This window comes from Pleurodeles waltl, chromosome 2_2, assembly GCF_031143425.1.
Source record: "Pleurodeles waltl isolate 20211129_DDA chromosome 2_2, aPleWal1.hap1.20221129, whole genome shotgun sequence".
NCBI lineage: Eukaryota > Metazoa > Chordata > Amphibia > Caudata > Salamandridae > Pleurodeles > Pleurodeles waltl.
In genome coordinates this window covers 678,612,980-678,628,948 of record NC_090439.1, presented here as the reverse complement: position 1 = coordinate 678,628,948, position 15,969 = coordinate 678,612,980, and the positions used below count along the sequence as shown (strand labels likewise).

At 40.4% G+C, this 15,969-nt stretch overlaps 1 protein-coding gene across 4 annotated transcripts in view; it reads right to left on the bottom strand.

The window, feature by feature from the left end:
- Positions 1-15,969, bottom strand: part of CHD7 (chromodomain helicase DNA binding protein 7) — a 552,230-nt gene that overhangs the window by 14,761 nt on the left and 521,500 nt on the right. For 2 of the 4 annotated variants that reach the window (XM_069220233.1, XM_069220236.1), the window contains 6 exons: positions 12,131-12,291; positions 11,685-11,912; positions 7,676-8,119; positions 2,082-2,303; positions 1,729-1,872; positions 1,042-1,182 (listed from right to left, as the gene is read on the bottom strand). In XM_069220233.1, the coding sequence (XP_069076334.1) occupies positions 1,042-1,182; positions 1,729-1,872; positions 2,082-2,303; positions 7,676-8,119; positions 11,685-11,912; positions 12,131-12,291 (1,340 nt within the window). The remainder of the gene's footprint in view (positions 1-1,041; positions 1,183-1,728; positions 1,873-2,081; positions 2,304-7,675; positions 8,120-11,684; positions 11,913-12,130; positions 12,292-15,969) is intronic. The other 2 variants (XM_069220234.1, XM_069220235.1) reach the window with 2 other exon arrangements.

Here is a 15,969-nt window from a genome sequence, read left to right as displayed (position 1 = left end):
CGCCAAGTGAATTCAGTCACATCATCCTGTTTTCACACACTCCGACTTCTCCAGAAGATCTACAAATGGATCCCAAAGGACTGCAGCAGAACCGTAACCCATGCCCTGGTTACCAGCAGACCCTACTATAGCAATGCCCTCTACGGCAGCAGTATCCAGAAAGACCTGAAGAAACACATCCAAAATGCCTCAGTGAGACTCATCCTGGATGTTCCACGACATGACAACATCACCAGTCACCTCGTCGAGAAATGATGGGGTGACATAGCCTAGCTCTATCCCCAAACAAAACAATTGTAAATCCGTAGCACTCCAGGAGAGTTGATCCTTTTATTAATTATGTCATACAACACCAAATCCACCACCAACGCGTTTCAACCAACAGGTCTTGTTCACACTGTGAACAAGACCTGTTGGTTGAAACACGTTGGATTGCTACGGATTTACAAATGTTTTGTTTGGAGTTTAAAACAAGGGAAGGTCCGTCCCTTCCGTGTGCACCAGCTGAGAAAGCGTGCCACAATAAGGACCGTTTTGCTTTTGATATATATATATACATATACCTGTGCCAGTGTGTCTGTAAAACGGACATTAAAAATCAGACATATTAGTGTGAAGAGGACTTAAAGAACAACTTACGAGGACTGACGTAAAGAAAAAACTGACATGTGTACTGTAGTACAAAAAAAAAGGCAAGGTTTAATGGTGTATTATTAGACATTGTCTCTTACACATTAACAATGACTATGTAAAACAGTAGAGGAGTCAGTAGGTTAAAACAACAGTTACTGAAGGACAATAATTCGCTATATGCATTAACTATGACGTGTGAGAGTATCTTGTACAAATAAAAACACAGGACTATAGTTCATAACAGAGAAGCCTCATTCAACAAATGCCAGGTGTGCTTTCTTGGACAATGTTTGAGGCAGGAATGGTTTGAGACGAAACAAGAATGGTGTACCAAAAGTGACCAAACAGACTTTTCTTATTTAATATGATTATGAATCATGACCCGTAGGAGTTCAAAAAATAAAGTACCTTCTTTCCATTTCGTTTATTTACAACAGGCACCCTCTCCTCTCCGGTCAAGGTGTTTATATCCAGTTTATTAGGATTTCGACATCGATGACGTTTTTGCTTAGGCTTCTGAAATGGGGAATATAGTCCATCTGCATTCTTCTATAAAAAGAAAACACGGTTACATTTCAGTTTGCGAGTCTTTAATCATACAGTCTGAATTATAATTGCAGCCGTTTCATGGAATCTACTGGGAAAAGCAATTTCCTTAAAACTACATTTCAAGGATCATTTAATATACTGTGCTTTTCACAGGCGTATGAGTTGATACAGGTACACTCAGTGGACAGAACAGACAATTAAGGAGGATTATTATGACGCAACTGCTAAAAATACGTGAACAATTCAGTCAAAAATCGTCATGCTAATTTCTTTGTTTGTAACTACGGGTTATAAGGTTTGACACTTGCAGAGGTTAAGGTGTGTGTTTTAGACATGCGCTAATGTAGCATGATGAAACCTGGGTCCTAAATAGATCGTAAACAAGATTATCAGGTATTGAGAACTAAACGAAATTAAATTAAGCAGGTCATGCACAAGGTTAAGAGGAAGCGGCAGGAAATATAAAAGCATGTATTGTTATCATGCAAGATGAAGCACTACTAATCAGCGCTATACTCTTTAAAAACGGAAGTTTAAGCTCATTACTAAAGTGCAGAATTGTCCCCAAGGTGGGATGGATAACTGGTAATTGAAGGGTATCGAAGGGCTTAGCCTCAGATTCCTCTGCAAGGTCCCACTTGCTCTCCAATCGGGGGACAGCAGTGATGCTGTGATTGACCCCTGCTGGCACTGGAGAGGAAGTAGAAGCACAAACAATGGAAAAAGTAAGTTTAGATGGCACTGCAATAATAAAAATACACACTTATTTTAAAGAGTACAGCGCTATTCTGTACCACACAGTAAACACAAATGCAAGTTTTTTTAAAGCATATTTTACCCGAGTGATACTTTACTGCATGCAACAAGTCAACAAAACGACCAGAAAATGATTTACTTACTGGTACGTAACTCGGCATATCGACAGTGTAAGTAGGATGCAATTTAAGCCACTCAACCAAGTCCTTGTTCTGTGGTGCATCTTCACCCAACAGTTTACTTCCATCCTCTAAATTAATGACTGGTATGTGGGCGTCTGGGTCCAGCTGTGCGGGAGATGGAATGTTTCTTGGTGGTGGTGTCTCAACATCCTCTTCATATGCTTTGGTCACTTCTGCATCCTCCTGTGAAATAGCAAGTTGCTGTGAGACTGAGCTATACAATCGAATAACTTTCGATAAGTGTGTCTAGTGGAATCTGCACATTGCAGTTTATAATACAACCATGTGCTTCAAGACAAAACGTTGCACGCGTGAACACAGTAAATAACCAGATACCCCTCTGATCAAGGTCGTCAGCTTTGGGAAAAAGAGCAGAAATTTGCTTTAATAGGGAGCTGAAAATCAAATTACAATACACTACATAGACGACAATTTAAGACCATATTCTCTGAACACTCATCAGTTCCACCTTCTAATCTTCTGAACAGGCCCCTCCACTCAGCATTAATCCAGTCTGCAAACCTCACCTCTGAACGGTTTCTCAAATTATTATGCCTCTGCCTTAACACCGAGAACGACCTCTATCATTAAACATATAAGCATTTCTGTTCACACTGGTGTGTACGCCCATAATGCTAGAGATCTGCTGTGGCATTACAAATCAAAAAGAAACAGAGCACAAACATCACCAGCTCCCCACAACTCTACCTTCCATCTACCATTCACGTTTCTGAACTCTCCTTTCTTGAAAATTCTGAAATGATTGACGTTTACATGTTGCTTGCATGAACTACTTCACTCTCTCAACATGAATTACATAGTCCAATCCAGCACACTGCGGCAGCAGGAATCTTAACAATTCTCATTAGAACCAGCTGGTAGCTACAGATTTCTAACTTGCTCTGTCTGAGCTTTGACAGTCAATCACTCCAGCCTATTCATTTTTGCATTACATGGCATAGCCAGCATGGCGCTCTAATGGTGTTCCACAATCCTCACTAATCATAGTTTCATACTGCTCGTCTCAACCGTTGCTGTTTTAGCTTTTCATATCACCTTACAGTCATGTTTCCCTTCCTCATGCCTGAAACCAAAACTCACATGATTGCTATCCAACCACTAGATGATGCAATAATGCCTCAGTCTTAACCAGACTGATACTGAAAGCCTGCATGTTCCAACATCTTTCTCGAGTCAACTAACCCCTAACTCGGGACCAGCTTTTTCATTCTTCCAGTTCCTTCTCCTGAAACCCTTCACGCTCAGCCCCAGTGAGGAGAGATTCTTGATGGTCAACATCAGCTCTCTTCGCCAGTGAGGCAATGCTATGTCACTCAAAACAATCTTCCATGAATATTAAGACAATGTAACACACGTCTCTTGAAAAAGCTATAAACCTCTCCACAATTATGCTGTTTAGACTCCTCTGCCACCAGCCACCCTGAGCCTTTCTCCTGGACTAAAGGTTCTGGAACCTTAAACATCAGATACTATCCCATGAGAGGAGTGGGAGCTCTACAAATCAAATTATTATCTATTAGTATCAAGATGAATTTAAGGGATTTTGTGAAATTCCATAACAGTCAAATGAAGAAAGGAAACCATGCGTTGCAGGTGGTTTGGGGAAAAAGGTACAAAGGCATTTCTCTAATCACACCAAAGGAACATCATATCCCCAAAGACTTTTCCCCATTCCCACTCAGATGGAAACTCTTTGTACAAAGTTGTTTTCCATGGCACAAAAGGTGTACAGCAGTTAGCCCGGGCCTTAAATACAGTTTTGGGTGGGGGAGGGTGTGGGCAGGAGCAGAAAATGGCTGACACCTAGCTGAGGAGCTCCTGTATAGTACTGGAATACCAACAGCAGGGGCACTGCCTGGGGGCCAGGATATGTCATGTGTCCGGAAGATGCCTGCTCTCACTCGCCTCCACGCCTAGCTGAAATGTATATGCACTGTAATGTAAGACATTGTGTGACAAGCCAGGATGGCCCAGGTGGGTCCTAGCCCTACTGTTTACCCCATATATACGGAGCTGCAGAGTAAATTCTCAAGGAGGGAAGTCTATGACAAGGTCATTATACCCCTTGGGCAATACCTTTTTGTAGGTTTAGGAGGGAGTAGAGAGAGAGGGAGGAATAGTTCTCAGGATGTCGCTTCTGTTAATGCCTCCCATGTTTTTGTTTAATGTGTGGTAATGACTTTTCTTTATGATGTTGCTATTGGTTGGCTGCGTAAGTGGAAGAACTACAGGACTCGCGCACCTTTAAAAACATGCTCGCTCAACGCTTGTCCCCGGACCAAGATCCATATTTCACATGATATAATTCAAGATGTCTAAACAATTTCAGAGAAATTTGTAGTACTTAAATCTGTAAACACTTATTGTAAAATATTTCTCATAAAAATGGATAGTCTATACCATAGAGTATTAATTACAAGCATAAATCACTTATGTTAGCAGGCAAAAGGGAAAATTGAATGGTACACTGATTCAAAGATGTACACCACACATTTCAATAACATGACTAGTAGTCGTTTACTCCATTCTTCTTCTCAGCTACACCCAGGCACGGGTCGTGACATCTGCGACAGCATCCTTGACTATGGGATATTAGAATTTTTACACTTTTGGTCATTTTGAGACTTTATATATTGGAAACGTGTTATTCTATACTCTATTGGTCTTGCAGAATATAAGCATCAATTATATAGAGGTCTTATAAATAATTGTATCATAGCTTGGTCTGAACATTCGGCTGAGGTATTCTTAAGATGTAGAACCTTTGAGGAATTCTAGCAAAGACAAAACACGTGTTGGCTGTGTCTAAATCAAACATAGCATATCAAGATACTAATACAAAAAAACAAACAAAAAAAAAAGACTAGAGAAAGTCCATCAAAAAAGAAAAGCAGTCCTGCGACTAACAATACATCTGTAATGCTGCCAAATGCCCAACCAAGGAGATTTTGAGAATTGGTAAAGAATTCCATAACCCTATCAGCACTTTTAATAAATATAAACCCAACTCAGGCACTTGTGATACCCAAACAAACCACTTAATCACGAAAACAGCCATTTTCAAAGCGTATGGCCCTTACCCATGCTGTGCTTAATAAAACTACTAACACAAAAAGAAAACAGTGACTTAATGGATACTACAAACATCTGATTATACAGTGGATCCATAGTGTCAAACATTTAAAATCAATTTTACTTGAGAACTCTGCTACCCCCTTTGAAATGCACCATAAGAAAACCAAAAGTCAGATAAGGAGTTTTAAGGATTATCAGTGCATAAACATCTGTCCACAGTACCCCATGCCAATGTATGGGCACTGGGACACTAACGTGAGTCTTACACAACCTCCAAAACTAGGTATTTCGATAAATGTCCTTTTACCTCTTTGGGGAATTAGGGCTGCAGCATTCTAATAGACCTCATAGTTTTCTGGACATTCTCTATGGGGCTTCAAGAATTAGATCAGAGTTTAAAAGTTATTGCACTGCCACATGAACGCCAAGATTGATAGATTCCTCACGGAGGTTTTCACAAGTCAAGGGGACAGCTGTAGTTTCCCTACAGGGAATGGGCATTAGAGAACAAAAAAGGTAATGTGACCTCTTACCAAGAGCAACAGTGCCCATTTGCATGAAATGCCTACAGTCATTTGATGACTGTCTAGAAATGTACATCTGGGGACTGAGGGCCTGATTTGAATACTGGCGGACGGGTTACTCCGTCACAACGGTGACAGATATCTTCATCAGCTGAAATCTAAATCCCATTATATTCTATGAAATTTATATTTTGGTGGAAGGGATATCTGTTGCCGCTTTGACGGAGTTACCCGTCTGCCAATATCTAAATCAGGTTCTGAATCCCTTCAGAAGAGTGGTGTGTTCCACTGTATTAAATGTGGTTTAGGAAGAACAAATAAGGCTTCAGAGTGGTTGTTCAATGCTTATGGTATTTCTATAGTGTGAAGCTAGCCAAAAGGCAGCGCCAGTGCTGCATGTGGTCAAAGTCAAGCCTAAAATTACTGAGTAATCTGAGAGGAAGCTGGGTTTTCCTCTGTCAATGTATAATGTTCTTTAAAGAGGCAAGTCTACACTGGAGCAGAGTTTAGGCAGTACTGATCGATACAGGAATATTGTCCAGATTCTGAATACATAAGTGGAAAAGACCTGCAGTGTTTGGTTTAGATTTTTTTTACCCTTAGTCTTCAGTCTGATGGTATCTTGGTCACAGATATAAAGAGAACCACCCCAGATGGTAAGCTTGTCTGCAAGGTAAGTGGGAGTGCTCATAGGGACTGCTTTGTAAATGATGCACACAGTTTTAAAAGTGGTACGGACTGGCAGAGAGAGCCAATGAAGTTCCATCTGGATTAGGGTGATGTAACCAAATCGGTTTAGGCACCAATATGTTGTTTTGCGGCGAGAGTGTCAGTATGGAGTCTCAAAAACCATAGAGCAGGGCATTATCCACCACCCAGAAGCAAGAGCATGTGGGATTAAACTACAATTCTGGAGTTGCTTTCTGGAAGAAACTGTGTGAGAAAGCTTGTACCAGGTGGTCTTTCCATAACGGAGAAAGAAAAACTACTTATAGGTAATACTATTTCTCAACTGAGTGCACTCTTGTCTGATTTGTTAAACAGATCAATCCAGTACACAATAAACCAGAAGAAAGATGAGTTAGGATAAAAACCCTTCTCAGGCCATTACATCTAAAGTGACTGACCTAAATGACACTGTACCAGGATAGTACCATGACTTTATTAAGTTAGTCTCAACAAGATGACAGCCTACTCCATATTATTCTAAAGGTTTCCTTTGCATAACAGAAAAAAATGTTAATTCCTTTTCAGCATCAGGCTTAAATGTCTCAATTTTAAAGGTATTTCATTTTGAAAAAAAGAACTTGAATTTTAAAAAGATAGTTCCGAATTTTGAACAAAAGTAGTGCTATTCTAAGTATATAAATATTAATGAAGATCGTATGATGGACTCTTGAGGACCATCAACTGCTAAATACCATAGCGTAAATGGGAAAACGGTGCACCTGTTATAATGATAAAAAGAGATACACAATTCAATTACTTTTGAGTAAGGAGTTCAACCTTGCCAGATGAAAATTCAAAATTGGTTAACAAATGATAAATGAAAGCACATTACTGTAAAAAAAAAAAAAAAAAAAAAAGAAGATTATATTGCACGTCTAAAGGCACACTAAATAAGTAGATTACGATGTGACCTGTGAAAACAGACTAACTACTGGCAAAAAATGACTAAGAAGCACAGATTAATATACGGTTAGTGAAATGTCAAGTTGCTGCACTTAAGAGGCCCATTTTATTAGAAAACATTCTTTCGCTACAAGAGGCATCTATATCTGGATATCCTCTGGGATAAATTTACATCAAATTAATCTACACAACTGATTTAATTTAAAATATCCTATTGAGGATTCTTTACTGACATCTCAAACAATGTATAAAGATAGCCTCTAACTGCATAGGGTATAAGGAATGGAGCGTTGCTGTCCTTACCAGAGACAATGTCCTCTTGTTGCTCATAAACAGCAAATCAAGGCCTTCAACGTTTTTTCTTCTTCCTCGCCTTCTCTTCATGGGAGGTTCACAATCGATAAAAGAACCATTGAGCAGATGCCTTGAAGGCGTACGTGAAGCAAGACCTGCTTGTAAAAGCTCCATTTGAGTTTTAAAGGCATCAGAGACAGACGATGAAACAGTAGGCAAGATGTACTTGGGGGTAACAGATGCAAAATTTGAGGTAGAACTTGTTGCCTCTCGTGGATCCTTGGATAAATCTAAATGTTTCTCTGGTCCATTTTCAGCTACCACCTGGGACTCTCGCAACTGGGCCACCATTTCCATCAGATTCCTCCGTTTTGCAGCTCTTTCTGCCTCAATCTCAATCTTTCGTCGTCTTCTCCTGCGTTGCCTTGGAAGTTGTAAATTCAGCGCATTATCCTAACAATAAAGACAATCTGTTACCAAATGTTTCTCAATGTAATCACCTTCCTTTCTTTTGATGTATGAATAGCCCGTAAAACTATGTGACTAGTTTGTCAAGACACTTCCCCAGAGCACTTGACCTAGCTATTGTGTCAACTAACAGAACAAAAAAAACGACTTCTTTTGAAACATTAATAAAAAAATCTTAACTGATTTTCAAAGCTCCACCGAAGGCATATTTTACAGATCTGCATGCCTTCGAAAGTGCATTGATGACAGGATGAGAACACTCAGGACATTTCATGCAATATTTTTACTCTTTAAAAAACATTAAGAATGAGCCAATTTGTGTAAACGTTTGAGCCAGACAGTTAAACTGTCTGAACACAACTGTTTACCAGAGGAAATAACATTTGTTTTCATGTAAAGCAGCATTTAAAGCACATTTTCACAATAGTCAGGGGGATTACAAAGATCATAGCAATATTGCACATATATTTTATTTATATATCTCCACACACACACACATTTATCTACATACATATACATAAATATACATTTATAAATAAATATAGATACCTATCAGATATATCTATAGCTCTATACCTACATATCTATACTTATATCTATACTATATCTAAATATATCTATATATATATATATCTATCTATATATATATCTATCTATCTATATATCTATATATCTATATATCTATATATCTATATATCTATATATATATATATATATATATATAGAGAGAGTTGCTAAGAGCAACAAAAAAGACCTAATACCAATGCCCTGGGGAAAGTCAGATGTTAATTCTTAAGAGGGATGCCATTTGCCAATTGTGTCTCAAGGCCATAGCACTGGTGTACTCACTATAGGAGAACAAAGTTACTCCCGTTTAGACATTGAACTGTCCTGGGTAGTGTGGACGAGCAGTCAAAGCCCATTCAAGGAGATTTTAGAAACCCAAAGGATTCTACCATAGTAGTTAACACTAAAATATCTCAATTACAGTTGGTCCTTTATTTTTGCAAAACAAACAAATCTTCATAACAGTTCACTTAAAATCTGACTATCCTACAACTTTCGGGCAGTGACCAAACTCCAAACATTTTATTAGCATCTTCGGCCAAAGTTAAACTACTGAATACTTTTGGTTGGCACTGTAATGTTTGGAAGTGCCCCTAGACTAGTCCCTAAAGATAGGAGTTTATGTGATGGGATATGTGTACTCGGGCGCAACTTTGGTCAAACCGCCTCCAGATGCCAAGGATGTTGGTCAAAAAATGGATGCATCTCTAAAATAAACAACAGCTCAAATCTAGAACCTTAAAATGGCTCTGCTAAAGGCTCACCTCTCAGACAACAGGAATACTATCTTCAGGACAATTTAAGAACCTAATCTGTCCATTGGGTTAAAGTTCAAAACAGACAAGAGTGGGACGATTCTTATTTTATATCTTAACCTGCATTTTTTGCTGCAGAGGCTTCTATCTCAGAATATACCAATATATCAGTCACAGTAGAATTTTTATAGTGGCAGGAGCAGCCACAGCAAGCAGTCTCACGAGTTGACAATTGTCTAGGTAAGGGAAATGTTGCCACATCCTGTACTTGTCTCTTTGGTGCACAGGCCTCCTTGAAACCTGATCGACTAATTAATCCAAATAATGTCTTAAAGGGCCAGTACTTATCCTCCTATTAAACACCCAGAACCAATCAGGCTTTAATTTTCAAAAGTCTACAGGCTCCTTTCATTACTAGTGGACTTTTTTTCCCTTGTTGCCATGCGGTTTATCTGTGGGCTTCATACCCCAGGTTTCATAGAGGACAGTTTGGACTGGATCATGTGAGGATGTGAATTGGCCCCTTTTGGAGACCATTGCTGTGAGTGAGGGGCACAAAACAGAAAATGGAAGAGATGGATTTCTATCTAGAAGAAGAAACATGAGCTAAGACAAAGAACTGGGCTGTCTAGTTATGCCACTACAGGTGGTGTACCAGTTTCATTTAAAATGACAGGCAGTTGTAGACTGGAAAATCTGAGAAATACACTGCCAACCCAGCACAAAGGAGACAATCAAATGGTCCAGTCCAGTAACATATACACACACACGTGTAAGAATCATTCTTTATACATGTCACAGACATGACAAAGCCAAGTCCACCCAGCAACTAGGGAGGGGGCAGACACTTCTTCTAGAGGCGAACAGATATGCAATTTAACTAGAGGATTACAGGTACAAAAGGTCTAAGCTCATGATTGTAAATATGCTTCCACCTCAATCTATGCATGGTCATGGTTGAGAGGGCAGACGTTAAACAAATAAGGGTATAACACCAGTCATGGGTGAGCTGTAATATTACATAAACGTATTTCGTGCACAGCTTTTTTTTTTTTTTTTTTAATGTGCATGCACTGGGGTTTCTTACTTGTAACTAAAGTTGTACAGCATAGATAACTTTCAAAGATATTCTTGGCTTACCAGCCCAACGTCAGAGAATAATGCAAGTTTGTAAATCTATGAAAGTTCCGAAGCTTGAGAGTAATTGTTACCAAGTGAAGTAATTTTTCTTTACAAACTTTAGGTATTAGGAGATCATTTTGATGTGATTTGCTTTGAAAGGCTTTCCTCAAGAGCAAATCATTTGACATTGCGCATTAGTGAACTTTCCTAAGTCAATCTTCTTGATGTGAATGGTCTTAATGTCTATGAAGGTGGACACTCATTTGGCTGAGGTAGTTTTATAATCAACTGCTTAGACAGACCAGGAATGCCTTAAACGATACAACCAATGACGTTTTCTGAATCGCCTCTGAAAAGGGTCCAAAAGAAAGCTCAACACCTCACGGCTTCTCTGGTATTAGGTTTTAGAAATAAGTCTGAACAGAGTTAATAAAATAGTAAGAATAGTTAAGAGGACAGTGTTCCTGTATCATGACTGAAAAGTTGGAAACCTAACTGCCAGTCAATTACTGCAGCTGTGCCTTCTGTAATAGAAGGGTAAGCTCGGGCCAGCCATAGCAGCCTATGCTTCTATGAACGTCTGTGCGTTACCTTATAAACCAGCTTTCTTTACTTTTTTTTTTAAAGAAATAGCTGAAAAACTGATTCGAGTCTAACCATTTTCTCAAAAAATTAACGAAAATCTACGGTTAAATATGGTTTTAATTAAACATTTTCTTGTAAAACATTCACTGAGATCCTTCTTGCAGAGAGCACAATTCAGTGTACAAGTTATCACTTAGTAAATATCCCATGATTGAAAATGTACATTTTCCCTACGATTTTCCAGTAACGTCACAGAAAAGGAAACTAACATTATACTCAAAGCCTGTAGTTAATCTATGGCTGGTTTGACACCAGGACATAATTCAAGTTCCAAACCTTGTTCTGTGATTTCCTTAATAAGTGGGAGTATTCAGAGCAGTACAAAAGCCAATCAATCATATCTAATTAGTCGCCACAAGACTTACTGGGTGTGAGCACTCTGGGGGTAATGGAAGGGAGAGGTTAAATTATTATAAAAGCATTTAACATATAGGAAAACTATATATAAAAGCATAACCTGCCTTGGATAATTGAGGAGAAGCAACAATATCTTCACTGCCACTGAAGCTGCTTTGGCCAACCATGGAGAGTTCTGCAAAACTCCTTTTCTGTAGGGGACTCTCCACTGCAGATGGTGTGTATCCAGGGATCAGTCCCTGGAAATCGAACATCTGACGTATCTTTACCGGCCACTTTCCCTTCAACACAGTTTCACAGATATTATCTAATCGATTGATTATAACTCGATCCTGCAGAAAGTAAAGTGAGCAAGCATAGTAAAAGAACTTCACCAGGGTTATCAATACATGATTTAATTAGCATAGAACAACTCATCAGAATTTCTGATTTCCCTTTCTTACACAACATTATCACAGATCGCATCCGTTTTGCGACCTTAAAAAGCTCTGTCACTCAACAAGATCATTTTCAAACCATACTGAAAAATAAGAATAGTGTTCTGTCCAACCTTGGGCCAGAAAGAAAACGCGAAACTTCGGTCATGAAGCATCTGAGTCATCGAATGTTCTCCATCTTCCATGTAAAATCCATCTCGAGTTTCATCCCGGGCAGTGCTCACAGAAGCATTACTTTCTTCATCGAAATGTTTAGCTTGAGAAGGAGCTCCTGCTGAGTGACGACAAACATACCTTAGCTACTAACAGTCAAGGATGAAGGAAAGTGAAAACTTCAAATCGAGCAGACACAATTGCCCAAGTGCGTTTCTGCTAGATTAGCTTCAAAACAATGATACCCATTTATCGCTTGAGAACCAAAGATTAAAACGGGGAAATTTGCCTCGTTTGACGCTAGAAAATGTTTTTATCTTGTACTTACATTTGCCTTAATACATTAACATGACCAAATATGAAAACAAAAATTAATGTGTCGTATTGTTCATAACTTTCAGTAGTCACCCCGGTTGATAATAGGAGACATTAACTACATTGTACAAAGCAGCAACCTTTGACATTAAGCAGTTTATACTTTCAAGATAATTATGTCGTTATAATTGCCTCCAGTAATGTCAAATGCCATCACCTCAGACTTTAAATAACCAAATAAAACTGAAAAAAACTGACAAAACTCACTAGTATAAACTTCATGATTGCGCAAAAACGCCAAACTTCGATAATAGCTTGTTTCTCGGCTCCATACATACCTCGTAGGTGATCAAAAGGAACCTCTTTCACGAGTCAAAAAAGTAACAATTAGACATTAAAAATTAATTTCCCCATTAAAAAGTGTTTCAAGTCATATGAAAATATAATTTCCTGTTTGCACAGGTTCCAAACGGTAGTTGAAGTTATCTACACGTTAGAGTTCATGGAGCGTTTATAGGGACATGGGTCTATTTGATTTTGGTAGGTCCTAGGCATCAAGTCAAGTTTCTAAACATGGCCGACAAAAAAACGGAATTCAGAGTAAGATGATGCCCACTAGCCAAGCAAACTGTAACCAAAAATCTACAAACGTAACTTCAAGAAAGATCGGTTTAGAGCTTTCTCACCGAGTGCGGGAGACCAGGTTGTGGAGCACTGGGAGAAGCACAATTTGGGCCGTTTTTACAAAGCGCTGAAAGCGGATACATTCTGGATCAATTAACGTCACACTTATTAGTACTACTCATTGGGAGTAACTAGCCTTCACCGATAAATAATTTAAAAGGATGGGAGCTTTCTGAATTTAGCCTGCCTTACCTCTTGATCTCACTACCTGTTAATCTTCCACCAAAGGGAGAAAAAAGCAAGATACCTACCACTGGTTATACTCTTTTTGGTGGATAATTTAACTGCAGATTTCTCACCTTCTGAATTCCCCCAGGCACCACCTTCGATCCAGATTTCTTCAAAGCAAATGCTCCAGTGTGCCAATACGTGGCATCATTGGCTATGTAGAGAGCTTGTGGCATCCCTGGAAGCGATGACACTGAGAAGTCAGTTTCCGTTGGAACTCTTCTGTGTTGTCAGATGCTGATTGACCATGACAGATTTCAGTGCTACTGTCTGTGAAATCTGGTTTGGGCCCTCTTTAGAACTCTAAATGTTCAGTCTAAGGAATGGGGAGACTAGACGAGGGTGAGGAACTTGCAGTAAGATTATCCACCACAAAGGATCAAAGATAAATAATGTGTTTTTCCAATGGCTGTCGAGCAGCAGATTCCTTACCTCTAAAATGAATACCAAAGCTTTGCCTCTTAAAAGGAAGAGGGTTTGAGAAGTGGACCTGTAACAGCAAATTCATCACAACCGAGTGAGAACAACTGCCCTTTCTGCAGACTTGAGTGTTCAAACAGCAACGCCTGGTAGAGGTGTGAATAGATGCCTATGTTGTAGCCTGTCAGATGTACAACAAGAGAACACTTTGTCGGAGCCTCAGTGGTGGATATGGTCGAATGAGCTTGTTGGCCTTTGAAAGGGCCCCTTTTTAGGGAGAGTGTTGCATGTTTTAACATACAGGATGATCCCCCAGGATAAGTTCTATTTCTGAACAGCCTCCCTCTTCTTATCTTATCACTGGCAAAGCCGATAGGAACAAGTTACTTACCTTAGGTAACGCATTATCTGGTAGAGATTCTATCTAGCTGCAAATTCCTTAACTTAGAATTTCCAGGCGTCATCTTGGAATCTGGAACTTTTTTGCTGAGCAATATCCCTGCGTGCCATCGGGGGGCTCTGTTCAAATTGGCAATGCGCAGTCATCTTCGTTGGAGCCATCTATGACATCACAGTAGCCTATAAAGGCACCATCCAGGCGCACGTACGTCAATTACTTTTCCACAACTTCCACGGTAGAAACGCAGAGCCATAGAAGAAACTGACTTCGCTTGTCTGTGTCAAAACTAGGACCCTGAAAGGGACAACCCTCAACCCTAGTAAGTGAGTCCACAGGGAGGCATAGGTGGATGTAAAGAATCTGCATCTAGATGGTGTCTATACCAGATAATGTGTTACCGAAGGTAACTTGTGCCTCTGATAGAAACTTCTAGCTGCAGATTCCTTACCTTAGAATAGATACCCAAGCCATTACCCCCTGGTGGGGGGCTGTGGACAGATTCACTTTAGACTAAAAAGTCCTGCAGAACCGAACGGGCAAAATTCCCATCTCCCCAGGCCTGATTGTCCAGGCAGAAGTGTTTGGCAAACATGGGCAGAAATGCCCATGTTGCTGTCCTACATGTCCAGGACTGGTACACCTCGTGCAAACACTGTGGTAGCAGCCTTGCCCTTGGTGAAATGGGCCCTCAGGAGGCTGCTTCTTAGCCACAGCATAGCAGATCTATATGCAGAGAACAACCCAGCACAAAATATTTTGTTTCTGCACTGCCCAACCCTTCTTCGATCCAATGTACCCCACAAAGAGTTGGTCAACCACCCAGAACTCTTCTGTAGGGTTAAGGTAGACTGACAACGCTCTTTTTGGGTCCAGCTGGAGGAATCACTCCTCTTCCTTAGAGGAATGTGCTGGAGCAAAGAAGGTGGGCAGGGTGAAAGTCTGACCCAGGTGAAATGGGGTCACCACCTAAGGGAGGAAACATTGTGAAATACGGAGGCTTGCGTGACAAAAGAGGGAGGGGCTCGAAGTCGGCCCTGGCAATGATTCCACAGAACCATGCCTGGAACGTCTGCGTTCCTGACTCGCCTCATCGGCCAACGTGAAGTCAAAGTCCTTTTGGACTTCTTGTTCCTCTTCCTCGAGTGCCCGTAGGACCTCGAGTGGGACAAAGATGACTTGGAGCTCGTGCAGAGGTTCCCTGACCGGGACTTCCTTGGAGTCACGCCTGCAGATGTTGTCTGCTTGGCCGCAAGGAGCTTCAGGGACCGCTCCCTCATAGCCTTCAGAGCCCTGGCCCGGCAGTCCGAGCACAACTTCAAGTTGTGGTCGCGCTCGTGACACCAAAGGCATACTAGATGGGGATCTGTCACCGACATGGCATGATGGCAGGCACCAATTGGCTTAAATCCTGTCTTCCTTACTGACATCCTCACACAGACAAAAAAACTTCGACAAAAAGTTTTAAAAAGGCCTGTTAAAGACAGAGGGGTAGCTCTAAGCCGGATCTGTGCTTACCCAGCGCGGAAGGAAAAGAACTGATGTACACACGCCTGGGTGGTGCCTTTATAGGAGACTATGAGGTCAGACGGCTCCAATGACACCACCTGAATTCGAATTGAGCCACCTGATGAAGCGCAGGGGTATTGCTGAGCAAAAACAGTTCCAGATTCCAAGCTGACGCCTGGAAGTTCTAAGGTAAGGAATCTGCAGCTAGAAGTCTCTATCAGATTCACCTGATCATCTACCCAGTAC